The sequence below is a fragment of the Salvelinus alpinus genome, chromosome 14, assembly GCF_045679555.1.
Source record: "Salvelinus alpinus chromosome 14, SLU_Salpinus.1, whole genome shotgun sequence".
NCBI classification, from domain to species: domain Eukaryota; kingdom Metazoa; phylum Chordata; class Actinopteri; order Salmoniformes; family Salmonidae; genus Salvelinus; species Salvelinus alpinus.
Window position 1 is genome coordinate 53,607,969 of NC_092099.1, and position 16,352 is coordinate 53,624,320.

General features: G+C 42.8%; 1 protein-coding gene across 3 annotated transcripts in view; it reads left to right on the forward strand.

The window, feature by feature from the left end:
• The first annotated feature begins 554 nt into the window (after positions 1-554).
• LOC139539092 (integrin beta-5-like) overlaps positions 555-16,352 on the forward strand; it is an 88,977-nt gene continuing 73,179 nt past the window's right edge. The window contains exons 1-9 of one of the 3 annotated variants that reach the window (XR_011667871.1): positions 555-634; positions 1,838-1,923; positions 2,355-2,562; positions 2,861-3,110; positions 3,988-4,156; positions 5,585-5,746; positions 8,236-8,331; positions 8,494-8,583; positions 15,391-15,525. Coding sequence is in view for 1 of the 3 variants with exons in the window: in XM_071341838.1 (XP_071197939.1) it covers positions 1,138-1,222; positions 1,838-1,923; positions 2,355-2,562; positions 2,861-3,110; positions 3,988-4,156; positions 5,585-5,746; positions 8,236-8,331; positions 8,494-8,583; positions 15,391-15,525 (1,281 nt within the window). In the remaining 2 variants the exon portion in view is untranslated. Of the gene's footprint in view, positions 1,223-1,837; positions 1,924-2,354; positions 2,563-2,860; positions 3,111-3,987; positions 4,157-5,584; positions 5,747-8,235; positions 8,332-8,493; positions 8,584-15,390; positions 15,526-16,352 lie in introns of all 3 variants that reach the window. The other 2 variants (XR_011667870.1, XM_071341838.1) reach the window with 2 other exon arrangements.

Below are 16,352 nucleotides of genomic sequence, written 5' to 3' on the forward strand. Positions count from 1 at the left end.
ATTTGAAATAGAACTTGGTTCTATTGGGAGCACTGCCAGGCCTGCGTTTCCCATCTCCTCGTTGTTTTTATGACCATATACCAATGCGGGTGTTTGAAAGATGATTGAGATTCACATTCCAGTCCAGTTGGTTGCAGTAATGCACCTTAAAGTTGGTTGCCAACCGCCATATAAAATCCACAGAAGAAGAAGAGGACAACTACGAGAGATTACTAGAAACTGACTAGGTGTGGATTAATTGTAGGAGTAGAGAATTCCAAAAAAAATCTTTTTACATTTTAGGTAAAATAACAACCCAATTTTTATATTCAAGGACAAATTAGCTAGCAACAGCAAGCTAGCTGGCTAAATGTCCATGAATGTTTCGACCTGTCCAAAATAATATAGCTGGTTCAGAGTTCGTGTTGATATTTCAACCTGTGTCCTGCGCGAGTCTGATGGAGATAGACAACGCGAGATGGTGTGGTCATCATGTTAAGTCATCTGTGAAATGGTAAACAAAGAAAAGGGTTAACGGATACCCCCCCCCCCTTTTGGAAATGGGCGGAGACTCAACCCACCAGCGGCAAGTGGGCGGAGACTCTAACTGGCAACGCGTTGAACACAACAGGGGACTGAAGAACAAACTTGTTAGGTAAGGGGTAAGCTATTCTAGTGAGCTGGAATTCTATTCTACATTTAGGCCAAACTTGTACCTACATTTCATTTTATCAAGGGAATTGTTACACACCAAATAAGGGTTTATAACGGATGGAAAAGTTTTGGAAAACAAGAACCAAGGATGTCGGCTATGGGTGAACTACGGACAACATGATAGGCTGGCTCTGCATAACTATTTGCAAAAATCACAGCTCTTGACTCTGAACCCAGTATTTTAAAAATATTGTTTTGTTTCTGTTATGTGGAATACTTCTGAGGGACAATGAATTGTAATGTTTGTTTAGAGGCCGCGTAACATTATCGGGGCAATTCGCTTTGCTGGAGTTTAAATGTGACAAAGACTTGTTCACTACTCTGCACCGACGGGGAGGACAGAACGTGGATCTATCGAAAGTTTCGACTGTAGACTTTAGTGCCACAAACGTTCCAGAAAACTTATCGAAACGAGACTTTTGAATAACGTTCCAATACTAGGAAATGATGTGGAACCCGTGGCGGCAGTTGTACCGTACAGCTCTTGGCTGCATGATTCTGGAAATATTTATTCACAATGTTGCACAAGGTAAGAACGTTTTTCTTAAATGCTTTGATACCCAGTTTTCGCGAAACTTGTCTTGTAATGGCCTATACTGGCAGTATTCCACGGGAAAGTGCTGACTAGTTTTCGTTTTAGAAGGCAATCGCACGATACGTGTATTAACACCTGGCCAGTTGTTACAGTAGCCGCAAATATCCTGCAACAATGTTGCCATATACACTACAAAACCACAAAAGGGTAACAACGTTATTTAGTTATTAGTCTTTCTCTTTGAAATGTTTGAGATTATTGTCATGTTGCATTGAAGTATAAATCATATGTATTTGAATTATATAGGCTATTTCTAAACGGAGGTCATCAGTTATAGTTATTGAATCACTTCAAAGGTCTATGTTTCACTCTGACGTGTAAGAAATAATTCAAGACTAAATTGTGATTTGCCATATCCTACCTGCGCGATTCAGCACGAATCAAACTGAATGTAATGTGTCAAATAGTAGGCTATTGCATTACATCGTTAATTAGGCTGTGACTATATTACATATGTCCTGAGTTTCATTGGCTGGTAATCAAATGTCATGAATGATCAAATAGAATCTCTGGAACAATGTTGGTTACTTTGACTTTTTCTACTTTCAGGTCTGAATGTGTGTATGAGTGGCAGCGCTATGTCTTGTGAAGAATGCCTCATCATCCATCCAAGCTGTGCCTGGTGTGCGCAAGAGGTAGGGCACGTGCCACATTCCTCCAACTTGTTGGGTTTATGATGCACCACGTGGTGACAGTAGTAATCCTCACACTACATTTCTAAATGTGACATACTGAACCCAATAGCTGGCTGAGTGTGAGTGAGGTGAGGACTCTCATATGGTTGTGTAATATTCTATAAACTCAGGAGTGATGATGGCATGTTGTTTCAGAGGCAAAACATGTCAGTGTACCAGTGCAGTTCTGGAACCATTGTTGATCTCTGTTTATAGTGGAGTGTCTACATACCTCCTGTTATGAAGGACCTAGAACTAAAAGAATAAGATAAAATATTCCCCCCTCCTCTATTTACCCTTACCATACTCAACTGAAGCCAGGGCTGAGTCAGACCAGTGTGTACAAACTCTACACTGGATGACAGGCGCTATTTGTTTTGTTCTTCCGTCAGAAGTTTGGCAGTGCGAGGACCCTGACGTCGCGGTGTGACCTGCGTCAGAACCTGCAGAAGAGGGGCTGTGAAGCCCATCATATGGAGAGTCCCAGTAGCAGCACCACGGTAGTGAAGAGCGAACCCCTCAGCTCCAAAGGCTCCGGGCCTACCCAGTATGATGTCATCCAGATCATGCCCCAGAAGATCTCCCTCAGTCTCCGACCAGGTAATCCTCCATTCCTAGCCTAGTAGTCCAGTTTGTTTGTTTCATGTATGGCATGAAAACAGTAGAAATTACCTACTTTACATGCAATATGAGGTAAGCCTAGTTCACCATCTCAGACCACAATGTGCTGCCAAGGCAACAGAGTTTGAACCTAAGGATTTGGAGAGTCCTGAGCTGTATGTAGAACAAAATATCATATTAAAAACGTTAAAAGACAACCTAGCAGAACAATTTGTGTGCTGATTGATTTGTCAGCCTACTAAAGCAATGACACGTTATCCATATCCCCTCCCACAAGGTGACCAGACATCGTTCAAAGTGCAGGTGCGTCAAGTGGAGGACTACCCAGTGGACCTGTACTACCTGATGGACCTGTCTCTGTCCATGAAGGACGACCTGGACACCATCAGGAACCTGGGCACCAAACTGGCTGATGAGATGAGGAAACTCACCAGCAACTTTAGACTGGGCTTCGGATCCTTTGTCGACAAGAACATGTCCCCCTTCTCCTACACGGCCCGCAAGTACCAGGACAACCCCTGCAATGGGTGAGGACTCAGAAAGGGCACTACTGCTACTGACTTACAGTAGCATGGTCATGGGTTTGGGTGTAGGATTGAGAATCAAAAATGAGGATTGCAGTTTAATTTTGGGTCCATGTTGTGACTGGTTTTTGCTGTGCAAGTGCAGATTTCTATTTTACTAAGAAACTGTCACCAACGGACACATAATGGACACTGTCCTCATACTGTAGGGTTAGTGATGCTGAGGCTTGTTGTGGATGATGATGGCAGGCTGAAAGGGAACAGAATAAAACATAGAGGTTGAAAAGCAGCCGCCCACACATCACACACACACCACATTTTCCCCGGAGGTGAGATACCGCTGCACTAACTTACTGACATCATCACACATCACTTCCCAGCTAGGTTATTCCCTGGGTCCTGCGTGTGGACTGTGTGTGTCGCAGTCAAAGAGCCAGTACTGCTGGAAAACATTAAAGGGGCAGAGGACAGATCATAACATCTGGGCCTCTCGTCCTTAACACAGCCCTGCCCTCTCCCCCTTGCAAAAACAAGCTATACAAATGACTCAAATTCAGGATCTGTGTTTCCTCCAGGATGAAGGGTGTGTTAGAATGTCCCCGAGGTCTTCCTCTTGGGGAAGCTCTTTTATTTACATTACGTACACATCCTCAATGTAGCCAACAGACCTAGGTTGAAACAGTATTTCAAATAGTTTGCCTGAAGGAGAGCCTGTGTGGATGTGCCAGATGGGCAGGGTTGACACTTTTGGGACCATTTAATTGGTTCCGTTTGGGACAGACGAGCTCAATCGAACGCAGAAAAACAATGCCAGGTCTGTTACATGCGTAGCATCCTCTATGTAGTTAAACATTTTATTTAAAACTTTCTCTCTCCACAGATACAAACTGTTCCCCAGCTGTGTCCCCTCCTTTGGGTTTCGCCACCTCCTCTCCTTGACTGACAAAGTGGATCGCTTCAACGAGGAAGTGCAGAAACAGATGGTGTCTCGCAACAGAGACGCTCCGGAGGGAGGCTTCGATGCCATCCTGCAGGCTGCCGTCTGTAAGGTGAGCTGAGGCCATGGTGCGACTAAAGGGACGTGACTGACTGGCATGTCAACCTGTAACCCTAACCTTAACCCTGACCTAACCCTAACCAATCAGGACCAGGTCTGCTGTAAGTTAAGTCATTTTAGTTTTATCCCTGTGAGCTGTCAGTCAGGCAGACATGATGGATTTAGGCCCTGGTAGTGTTCATTGGCACACACAATGGAAAACTAAAATGAGCATTTTTTATTGGGACAAGTCTAGGTAGCTCCTTCCTGTTCCTGGTTAGTTTTTTTTCACTGTTGGCCTAATAAACCCAAGTCACAAACACTATTGACCAGGGGGTTGAACAGGAATTGTAGTCTGGTGCAGCTGTTTAAATAAGGAGATAACTGACTCACTAACAGAGAAACAGGCCCAGTCATATCCCAGTGTTGGGCTGTTGTCTGAACAGGAGTTAATTGTTTTTACTGGAAGAGAATGTCTTCCCTCCCAGCTCTACCATGTAATTGGGTGTAGCACCTTGGATTGGACAGTTTGGTGGTTGGTCAAAACTTTTTTGATATCTTTGTTTCACTTACTGTGAATGATGAATAATTTGAATTGTTGACCAATTGAAGAATATTCAGCTATATGTGCCTCTTTGTTCCCCTGTAAAACAAACAAACAAGGGGTTCCCTTCAAGGAACGTAAATAGCAAATGGGCATGGTAACATGTCCCACATGCTGTCTCACATGCTGAACTACAACTTAAGCCAAAACACATTCGAAGTATGGCATAGCTGAATATGACAGGAATGTATCTAGCATGCTAGCATGTTTTTCAAAAAGACTCTGTATGCCAACTCACATCTCTTTCTATTGTATACTGTGGCACATAATGTACTGAGCTGGGCGTCACATGGGTGCCTTTATATACCTACACACTGGTGAAAGGTCAGGTTTGTTTAGTGTCATGCCATTACTCATCACTGTGTTGAGACTAATGCGCTCTCTGCTTCTGTACTCTTTTGTTGGCCTCTGCTTCCTGTTGACAATGGCCTTGTTCTGGATATAGCACTTGTGTTACTCTCCTTGTTTATCTGTGGGTCAGTGGATATCAAGCTGGTGGAAAGTGATAGGGTTTTCCTTTCCTGGTCTTAGTGAAGTGATATTGTTTTATAGGGTCTGGAACTGTTACTCTCTGTATAGCTGAGAGTTTGTGTTGTTGTGCCAAGGTCTTTTATAAACTCTTTATAGAACAGTTAATTCTCAAATAAATTCCATAAACAATTTCTCAATAACTGTCTAGGATCAGTTGAGGAACACGCCTCTTTTCTCATGGGCTTATCCCCTGTGCATTTATACATAGCCTACTATGGAGGGGACTAATGGAGGAGACTAATTTAGACCCCAGTTAGGTGTCTCTAAGACTTTCAGTGATGTGACCATCTCTTTTCCCCTGTGCAGGAGAGGATAGGCTGGAGGAAGGAGGCCTTCCACCTGCTGGTGTTTGCCACAGACGATGTGCCTCACCTGGCCTTGGACGGTAAGCTGGGGGGGCTGGTCCAGCCCCATGATGGGGAGTGCCACATGAATGAGAAGAATGAGTACAGTGGCTCCACCAACATGGTAAGACAAGAGTCATGGTTACCATAGAGCTATAACATCACTGTCATTATAACATGGTTACTATAGAGCTATAGCATCGCTGACATCATTATAACATGGTTACTATAGAGATATAGCATCACTGACACCATAATATGGTTACTATAGAGCAATAACATCACTGACATCATTATAACATGGTTAATCTCGAGCTGTAACATTACTGACATCATTATAACATGGTTACTCTCGAGCTGTAACATCACTGACATCATTATAACATGGTTACTCTCGAGCTGTAACATCACTGACATCATTATAACATGGTTACTCTATAGCTGTAACATCACTGACATTATAACATGGTTACTCTCGAGCTGTAACATCACTGCCATCATTATAACATGGTTACTCTCGAGCTGTAACATCACTGACAGCATTATAACATGGTTACTCTAGAGCTGTAACATCACTGACATCATTATAACATGGTTACTCTCGAGCTGTAACATCACTGACATCATTATAACATGGTTACTCTATAGCTGTAACATCACTGACATCATTATAACATGGTTACTCTAGAGCTGTAACATTACTGACATTATAACATGGTTACTCTCGAGCTAGAACATCATTGATGTCATTGTAACATGGTTACAATAGTGCTATAACACCACTGCCATCATTATAACATGGTTACTCTCGAGCTATAACATTACTCACATCATTATAACATGGTTACTCTCGAGCTAAAACATCATTGACGTCATTGTAACATGGTTACTATAGTGCTATAACACCACTGACATCATAACATGGTTACTCTCGAACTATAACATTACTGACATCATTATAACATGGTTACTCTCGAGCTAGAACATCATTGATGTCATTGTAACATGGTTACAATAGTGCTATAACACCACTGACATCATTATAACATGGTTACTATAGTGCTATAACATCACTGACATCATTATAACATGGTTACTCTCGAGCTGTAACATCACTGACATCATTATAACATGGTTATTATCCACATTGCCATTGTGATATATTGCTTGGGTTATTCAATGGATATTGAAATTCTCTACTCAAGTGGCACCTCTCAAGAATGGACTTTGGTTTGCTTTGCTATGAGGTAAAGATAACTTCTCAGGCACATTTTCGCTGCTGGTCTGATTCTTTGACGACCAGAGCCGAGCTATGTTTCTAAGAGGAAGAATGCAGTGTATTCTTTGAAGTATACTGGTTTGCTGAGTCTGCCTGGCTCTGCTTCCACTGGAACTCCTGCTTACTTTATTGGGAACTCACTTCATGTCTTATTGCAGCTGCTTATCTCCTGACAGCCATAGGAAGTTCAAGTTAAAAGCTGTAATTATCTCAGGGAAAGGTCAATTTAGACAACAGTTAGGCTGAGAGCTCAGCAATGGTCCCATGTGGCTCAGTTGGTCGAGCATGGCAATTGCAACGCCAGCGTTGTGGGTTCGATTCCCACAGGGGACAAGTACGATAATGCTGTGGATAAGAGCGTCTGCTAAATTACTATAATGTTAAATGTCTTGAGCGAGAACATAAAGAAATTCTAAAAGCCATGCTAAGCAGATAATATTTTTTTTCATTTAGTTTAATTTAAACAAAGATATATTCATGCACACAGTTTGAGTTTACATAGCTATAGCTATTTGTCCAAAGAGCTAATGCAATGAAAACATAATTAACATCATGTGAATTTCAATCAATCCAACTCAATAATATGAAAATTGGCTAAGTGAATAAAAGTATTCTGATATTCTGGTGGTTTCTCCCGGAATCGCTAAATGTTTCTATAGTTATTTGCTCTGTGTCATTGGATGCTCTGGGCATTGTAGTCATGTTACATCTGATCGCATTAAGTTCAGTGGAGGTACTCCAACACAAATCCAAAGAATTCACCATCCGTGGATCCTCAGCAACAGGCTAAGTAGGTTTCTCCTCTCTCATCTGATTGTGGGACGAAAGGAATACACACTTCCTAGAACAGAGCTCTGTTTTTCAGGGAAACCGTTGAACTGGAGAAGGTGCAGAGGCAAATGTTTGTCACGGTCCATTTCAAGTGTAAATCTCACTGTTGATTGATTTGGATGTACACAATGATAAAGGCTTACTGAAGCCAAAAATCTCAAATCTGATTGTGAGAAAGTGATTATTTATTCAATGCTTAAACATTTTCACTCATTCATACCTTGACTATAGCGAACATATGACTTAAGTGGAAGTTAGGATTCACATTTTAATGCACAACTCTAGTGTAAATTCATAGGTCTAAACCACTTCAGTGTTCTTTGTCCTTTCTGCTGGTGAGAAAGGAAATGTCAGGGGACTCTAACGTAAACACTACACTGGAATCAGGGGAGCAATCGCTTCTCTCCACTAACTTCCTGACGGGGTGAGATGGAAGCTAAACTATGGAGAACTTTAGAAATGCCTCTAACATAAGATGTTTCTATGTATCCATGTCTCTGTAGGACTACCCCTCTCTGGCTCTACTGGGAGAGAAGCTGGCTGCAAACAACATCTATCTCATCTTCGCTGTGACAAAAAGGCTCTATGTCATTTACAAGGTATATATTTTTTTATTGAATTGTATGTTCAGTATTGAGATTAGCTGTGTGTTTTGGTGTTTATGGTGTGTACAGTTTGGTATGTATAGGGGCCTTTATTGTGTGAATTCCTGCAAATATTTGTTTATTTAATAACATTTCTCCTATCTTGTGTTTATGCAGAATTTTACAGCACTGATACCTGGAACCACAGTGGAGATTCTGGATCAGGACTCCAAGAACATCATACAACTCATCGTTAACGCCTACAATGTAAGTAAAGGAGGGTTCTCTTCCATTTGCAGCACAGATTGTGTGTGCTTTAGAAGAAAAGAGGGTTTCGGCTGTCTTCTTTTGAAACGGGTGTTGGTTTTCAAACATTTTGAAACTGAGGGAAAATGACAGGTATTCCCTGAACTTGTCGTGTTTCCTTTTGTGCCCTACTGAACATGACCCTGGTCTCTAGAGGAGAAGAGGAAGTATTGAATGTTCATGTTTTAACATTAGAGATGGATACCCTCACCCAGCCCTTCTATTTAGTGTGGGGTTCTGGGGGTTTACTTCTGTCACACGCTACAGCCCTGTGTCTAACTCTGCACTAGTCTAGCACTTTATGGTCACAAAACAAGAAGCAGGTTTATGGCCCAAATCCCAAGACTGAGACCCTCCTGTTACTCCCCAGTCCACCACACAGGAAATAGATTCCAGCATTCCAGTACTTTGAAGGAAGGATTCTGGAAGGGGCTGAAAAGGGTTCTTGAAGGGCTGAAAGGCATCCACATTCTTGTGTATTTTAATCCAAGGAGTCAATTTGAGGGACAGAAGAGAAACTCATTGTGCAGCAGGTTTAGTTTTTCATAAGGTTGATAAATATTTGTCCTGGCAACATTGCTGAGATGGTTCTAATTGAGGTCACTGCTATGCTGGAAAAACGGCAACAGACTGGTGTGCTAGGAGATTTGCATCTTGTCCTTGTTTAGAATTGTAATTTCATTTTCCCTTGTTTGTATGGAACAAGAAACGACACATTTATGGAAAAAATAAGACCAGAGATTTAAATCCCCAGCAGACTATTTGATGGGTCATGCTAAATCTATAATCTTCATTATACCAAAGTTAAGCCGGGGCCTCTAATGATCTTGAATTATAATTTGACGTTAATGTTTATGATTGTCATAGCAGACAATCTCCTAATCCATTCTCAAAGCATCCATCCTCCTTCGATCTTGTATTATTGTGCTGTGGTCTGTTGACTAAAACCTGACTCTAGGTCACCGTATATCTACTTTGCCACTGTGGTTCCTGTTTGGCCATAGAAGGGATCTTAAAGCCAGTCTGATTTGAGTGGTTAGGCTACATTGCCCCAGCCCCATTTCTCAGCTTACCAAACAAAGTGGCATTCAGGCTGTTGAAATGACAGATTGTGTCTTTAATGTGCTGCAGGAAGGCAGTTACTGTAAATAATTCACTCTGTTGTACTAGTTGAGAGGAAACTACATTTAAGGGATGAAATAATGTCTTTCTCTGTGTATTTTGAATATCTTTTCTTGTTTAAGTCAAGTTTTCCTTAAAAACAATTCGAATCAAGCCGTGTCATTTTTGTCAGTCAAGCGTTTTACTTTCTGTGGTGAGAGGAACAACTTGTTTTTGCATAGTTAAGTACACAAGAGTTGATTCTAGAACTGGTAATTATGGCTAACAAAGTGTTGAGAATGTCAAATATGGATGACCACCAACGAGCAAAGTGTTGCCTATATTCTGTACATCTATTCACTTATCAAGATACCACAACATTGGCTTCGTAGCACGGTCTTTTTTGAGGGTGGTGCGGTTTCAATGCATAAGCAATTTAGCTATTTCAACACATTTTGTTATCAGAGAAGAAAAAGTCATTCTCAGTTCATTGTGTTCTTTTCCCAATATAGGCCAAAGCAAGGCAGAGATCAATCATGGCTATCTGTCTGTCTGTCAGTCATGGTTCAATCAGTCATGGGTATATGCCAGCCTGGCGTGGTTCTGATAACACTCCTATCACAGTTCTGTAGCTGTGATGCGTTGGAGAGAACACATACTCTCGTAAAATACAGACACGGCTGGCACGTAGCGGAAAAGCCACGCTATTGTACACACACTCCGTATCCATGCCAACCGAACCACTGTGGGGTAGGATCATAAAAGACAGAATAAACCATTATAAACCTTGCTTAACCAAGGCATTTTATTCTCTCTCCTATTCTCCATGTTTCTCTCTTTTCCATCCCAACTGCTAACAGAAACAGATTGGATTACAGGCTCTTACTGGTTTCATTATAAAATGCTGAGTGGTGGTGTTTCTGAGTGGATCCAGTGCCAGGGGTACTGGAAGAATGTAACTAGGGTTGCACATTTTGGGGAATATTCAGAGGTGGAAACTTCCCGTGGGAATTAACGGGAATATATAGGAATTAATATTAATACCATTTAAATGTAATGTTTTTTTGCATTGGATATATTTATCATATCATACGAAGACAGAGACATAAACCTTTTACCTTATCATAAGTAGACATAATTGCAAATTATTAAATCCTTCCAGAAATAAAAAAAACAATTTAGTTATGAATTGAACTTTAATTAAATGAGTTGACGCTTCACATGGGATGATTTCACTGAACAACAAAGAAAGGGAATATTGAATGATCCCCAATGATCCATCGCATCGCCCAAAAACGTTTTCAACATGCATCTGTAAAATGATGAGTCTAGAAACTAAGGCTTTGGTTGTCTTCCTCTCAGGCTTCCATGTCTTCTCCCTGGACCTCCTCAATGTCCGCCTCTTGAACATCAGACTCTGAGGCCTCATCTTCACTGTCACTTTCCAACCTTGTTGAGGATGGCTAGTTCTCAGGCTCAAAAAGCCTCAAATTTGCCCAGATGGCCACCAATTTTTCAACCCTTGTATTGGTCAGCCTATTGCGTGCTTTGGTGTGTGTGTGTGTGTGTTCCCAAACAAGGACGAGTTGCGTTCTGAGGCGGCTGATGTTGGTGGGATTTGGATGATGGAGGCAACAGGGGAAAGAGCCTCAGATCCACAAAGTCCCTTCCACCAGGTGGCTGATGCAATATTGCAGTCGTGCCAACATATCTCATCTCCATCCCAAAGCCCTTGCTTGGAAGTGCACTTCGCCAGACTGCCAAGAACCTTGCCCTCATCCAGGCCAAGGTGGTAAGACACGGTAGTGATGACACCATTGGCCCCTGCATCAGACAGGATGCTCTGAGGCATCCTGTCTGATGGGGTCCAACATGTACGCTGCGTCATGTATGGGCTTATGGCAGAAGTCTTCACGCGTTTTGATGTATTTCAGAACTGCAGTTTCCTCTGCTTGGAGCAACAGTGAAGTGGGCAGGGCAATACGGATTTCTTCTCTTACATCTGCAAGGAGAGTATGAACATCAGACAGGATGGCATTGTCTCCCTCAATCCGTGCAATGGTTACTGCTATAGGTTTCAGGAGTTTCAGGCTGCTTACCACTCTCTCCCAAAATACATCATCCAGGAGGATCCTCTTGATGGGGCTGTCCATATCGGCCGGCTGTGATATGGCCATTTCTTGGAGAGACTCCTTCTCCTCCAAGAGACTGTCAAACATGATGACAACACCACCCCAATGGGTGTTGCTGGGCAGCTTCAATGTGGTGCTCTTATTCTTCTCACTTTGCTTGGTGAGGTAGATTGCTGCTATAACTTGATGACCCTTCACATACCTAACCATTTCCTTGGCTCTCTTGTAGAGTGTATCCATTGTGTCCAGTGCCATGATGTCCTTGAGAGGCAGATTCAATGCATGAGCAGCACAGCCAATGGGTGTGATATGAGGGTAGGACTCCTCCACTTCAGACCAAGCAGCCTTCATGTTCGCAGCATTGTCTGTCACCAGTGCAAATACCTGCTGTGGTCCACGGTCATTGATAACTGCCTTCAGCTCATCTGCAATGTAGAGACCGGTGTGTCTGTTGTCCCTTGTGTCTGTGCTCTGGTTGAGGGGTGGAGATGATGTAGTTAGTTATTCCTTGCCCACAAACATTCGACCACCCATCAGAAATGTCTGCTTTCTCTATGATTTGCTTGACCTTCACTTGAACTCTGCATCCAGCAAATGAGTAGATAAAGCATGTCTGGTTGGAGGGCTGTCTGGTTGGAGGGCTGTATGCTGGGCGAAGAACATTCAGAAATCTCTTCCAATACACATTGCCTGTGAGCATCAGAGGTAAACCAGTTGCATACACAGCTTGAGCAAGACATTCATCAGCATTTCTCTGACTACGTTCCTCCATTGAGTAAAAAAAACTTCTGATTCCAGGAGGACCATTAGCTGTTAATATCGATAAGGTGTCTGATTCCTAATTTTCACCTCGAATAGAAGTAGAGGGACTTTTGTCAGAGGTTGCTTGTTGTGAGCGCTGAGGGAACTTTATGCGCTTAGCCATATGATTCTGCATCTTTATTGCATTCTTCACATATGATTTGGCACAGTATTTGCAAATGTACACAGCTTTTCCTTCTACATTAGCTGGAGTGAAACGTCTCCACATATCAGATAGTGCCCGTGGCATTTTCCTGTAAAGATTAGAAAAACATTTGTAATAAAAAAGAATACAATTCCATGTACAGATAAATAGTTAAGCAGTTAGATTAAACAACTCCTTTGTAAGATAAATGTTTTAAAATGAAACATGTATGGAAACAGGTGAATTAACACTCCTCAGTTAGCAGGCTCAAGCAAGCTAAAATCCACAAGGTAGCAAAAACTAACTAGCAGAAATTGTTAACAAGTTAGAAATGATTTAAATACACTTTGCTGTAGGCTACTATTTACTAGTTAACAAAAAATAATGTATGTCATATAAAATACACTGCTCCAAAAAATAAAGGGAACACTTAAACAACACAATGTAACTCCAAGTCAATCACATGCTGTTGTGCAAATGGAATTATAGGCAATTAGCAAGACACCCCCAATAAAGGAGTGGTTCTGCAGGTGGTGACCACAGACCACTTCTCAGTTCCTATGCTTCCTGGCTGATGTTTTGGTCACTTTTGAATGCTGGCGGTGCTTTCACTCTAGTGGTAGCATGAGACGGAGTCTACAACCCACACAAGTGGCTCAGGTAGTGCAGCTCATCCAGGATGGCACATCAATGTGAGCTGTGGCAAGAAGGTTTGCTGTGTCTGTCAGTGTAGTGTCCAGAGCATGGAGGCGCTACCAGGAGACAGGCCAGTACATCAGGAGACGTGGAGGAGGCCGTAGGAGGGCAACAACCCAGCAGCAGGACCGCTACCTCCGCCTTTGTGCAAGGAGGAGCAGGAGGAGCACTGCCAGAGCCCTGCAAAATGACCTCCAGTAGGCCACAAATGTGCATGTGTCTGCTCAAACGGTCAGAAACAGACTCCATGAGGGTGGTATGAGGGCCCGACGTCCACAGGTGGGGGTTGTGCTTACAGCCCAACACCGTGCAGGACGTTTGGCATTTGCCAGAGAACACCAAGATTGGCAAATTCGCCACTAGCGCCCTGTGCTCTTCACAGATTAAAGCAGGTTCACACTGAGCACATGTGACAGACGTGACAGAGTCTGTAGACACCGTGGAGAACGTTCTGCTGCCTGCAACATCCTCCAGCATGACCGGTTTGGCGGTGGGTCAGTCATGGTGTGGGGTGGCATTTCTTTGGGGGGCCGCACAGCCCTCCATGTGCTCGCCAGAGGTAGCCTGACTGCCATTAGGTACCGAGATGAGATCCTCAGACCCCTTGTGAGACCATATGCTGGTGCGGTTGGCCCTGGGTTCCTCCTAATGCAAGACAATGCTAGACCTCATGTGGCTGGAGTGTGTCAGCAGTTCCTGCAAGAGGAAGGCATTGATGCTATGGACTGGCCCGCCCGTTCCCCAGACCTGAATCCAATTGAGCACATCTGGGACATCATGTCTCGCTCCATCCACCAACGCCACGTTGCACCACAGACTGTCCAGGAGTTGGCGGATGCTTTAGTCCAGGTCTGGGAGGAGATCCCTCAGGAGACCATCCGCCACCTCATCAGGAGCATGCCCAGGCGTTGTAGGGAGGTCATACAGGCACGTGGAGGCCACACACACTACTGAGCCTCATTTTGGCTTGTTTTAAGGACATTACATAAAAGTTGGATCAGCCTGTAGTGTGGTTTTCCACTTTAATTTTGAGTGTGACTCCAAATCCAGACCTCCATGGGTTGATACATTTGATTTCCATTGATAATTTTTGTGTGATTTTGTTGTCAGCACATTCAACTATGTAAAGAAAAAAGTATTTAATAAGAATATTTCATTCATTCAGATCTAGGATGTGTTATTTTAGTGTTCCCTTTATTTTTTTGAGCAGTGTATATTCACCACACCCAGTATTGTAATCAAAACTTACCAGAAAGCATGTAGTCCTTGGCTCAGACAGTGTAGTAGTGTGGGCTCAATAGCATCTCATTAGTGTGCAAGATCTTGAGAATCGTCTGTACATGTGATGGAAGAATGCACTGCGCATGTGATGGAAGAATGCACTGTGCATGCAGAGGGTTGCAATTCCATTGAATTGGGGATATTTTAACCATAACATGCCACAAGACCTAGAATTGCCTTGTGTATATCCCACAAAAAAAGGTTCACTGTTATCAGCTAACTTTTTTTATGAATTTAAGCAACATTCCCAAAATTCCCGGGCTTAACTTCCCATGGAACATTTCCTGAAATTCCAGAAATGTACCGGAAAGTTTCCGACCCTTTGCAACCCTAAATGTAACATTCAAATAGTATAGAAACCACCAGGGAACCTCTGTGCCAACTCTAATATACAGAGAAACTTTAACTCTCATGTGATCTATTGATTAGTCTTTGATCAGACTTGTGTTTGGATAGTTGACCAGTGGACCATCTGTCTTGTTTTCAAATAAATCAAACATTTACTACTTTGATGTAAAGGTCAAAAGTACTTATTCATAAGGGTCTGTGTTTTATGGGCATATGCTTTTGTGAGTTTATTCAAGCCTCTCTCTGTCTGTATCCTCCCTCCAGAACATCCGGTCCAAGGTGGAGCTGACCGTGTGGGATCAACCTGAAGACCTCAGTCTGTCCTTCACTGCCACCTGTCAGGACGGACAGCCTCTCCCAGGCCTCAGGAAGTGTGCCGACCTCAAGATTGGAGACACGGTGAGTCTTACATAGGCCTCCCGGCTTTCCATGGATTTTCGCTATGTGGCCAAGCTGGAAAGTCAAAATTGGCTGTATCTTAAAAATGTATACTGAACAAAAATATAAACGCAACATGTGAAGTGTTGGTCCCATTTTTCATGAGCTGAAATAAAATATCCCAGAAATGTTCCATATGGACAAAAAGCTTATTTCTCTAAAATGTTGTGCACAAATTTGTTTCCATCCCTGTTGTGAGCATTTCTTCTTTGCCAAGATAATCCATCCACCTGACAGGTGTGGTATATCAAGAAGCTGATTAAACAGCATGATCATTACACAGGTGCACCTTGTGCTGGGGACAATAAAAGGCTACTTTAAAATGTGCAGTTTTGTCACAACACAATGCCACAGATGTCTCAAGCTTTAAGGGAGCATGAAATTGGCATGCTGACTACAGGAATGTCCAACAGAGTTGTTGCCAGATAATTTAATGTTAATTTCTCGACCAACGTTGTTTAAGATAATTTGGCAGTACATCCAACCGGCCTCACAACCGCAGATCACGTGTAACCACTCCAGCCCAGGACCTCCACATCCATCTTCTTCACCTGCGGGATTGTCTGAGGAGGGTGGGTGCTGAGGAGTATTTCAAAACTCATTCTGATTGGCTGGGCCTGGCTCCCCAGTGCGTGGACCTGGTTCCCAAGTGGGTGAGCCTATGTCTTCCCAGGCCCACCCATGGCTGCGCCCCTGCACAGTCATGTGAAATCCATTTCAATTGACTGATTTCCTTCTATGAATTGTAATTCAGTAAAATATTTGAAATTGTTTCATGTTGTGTTTTA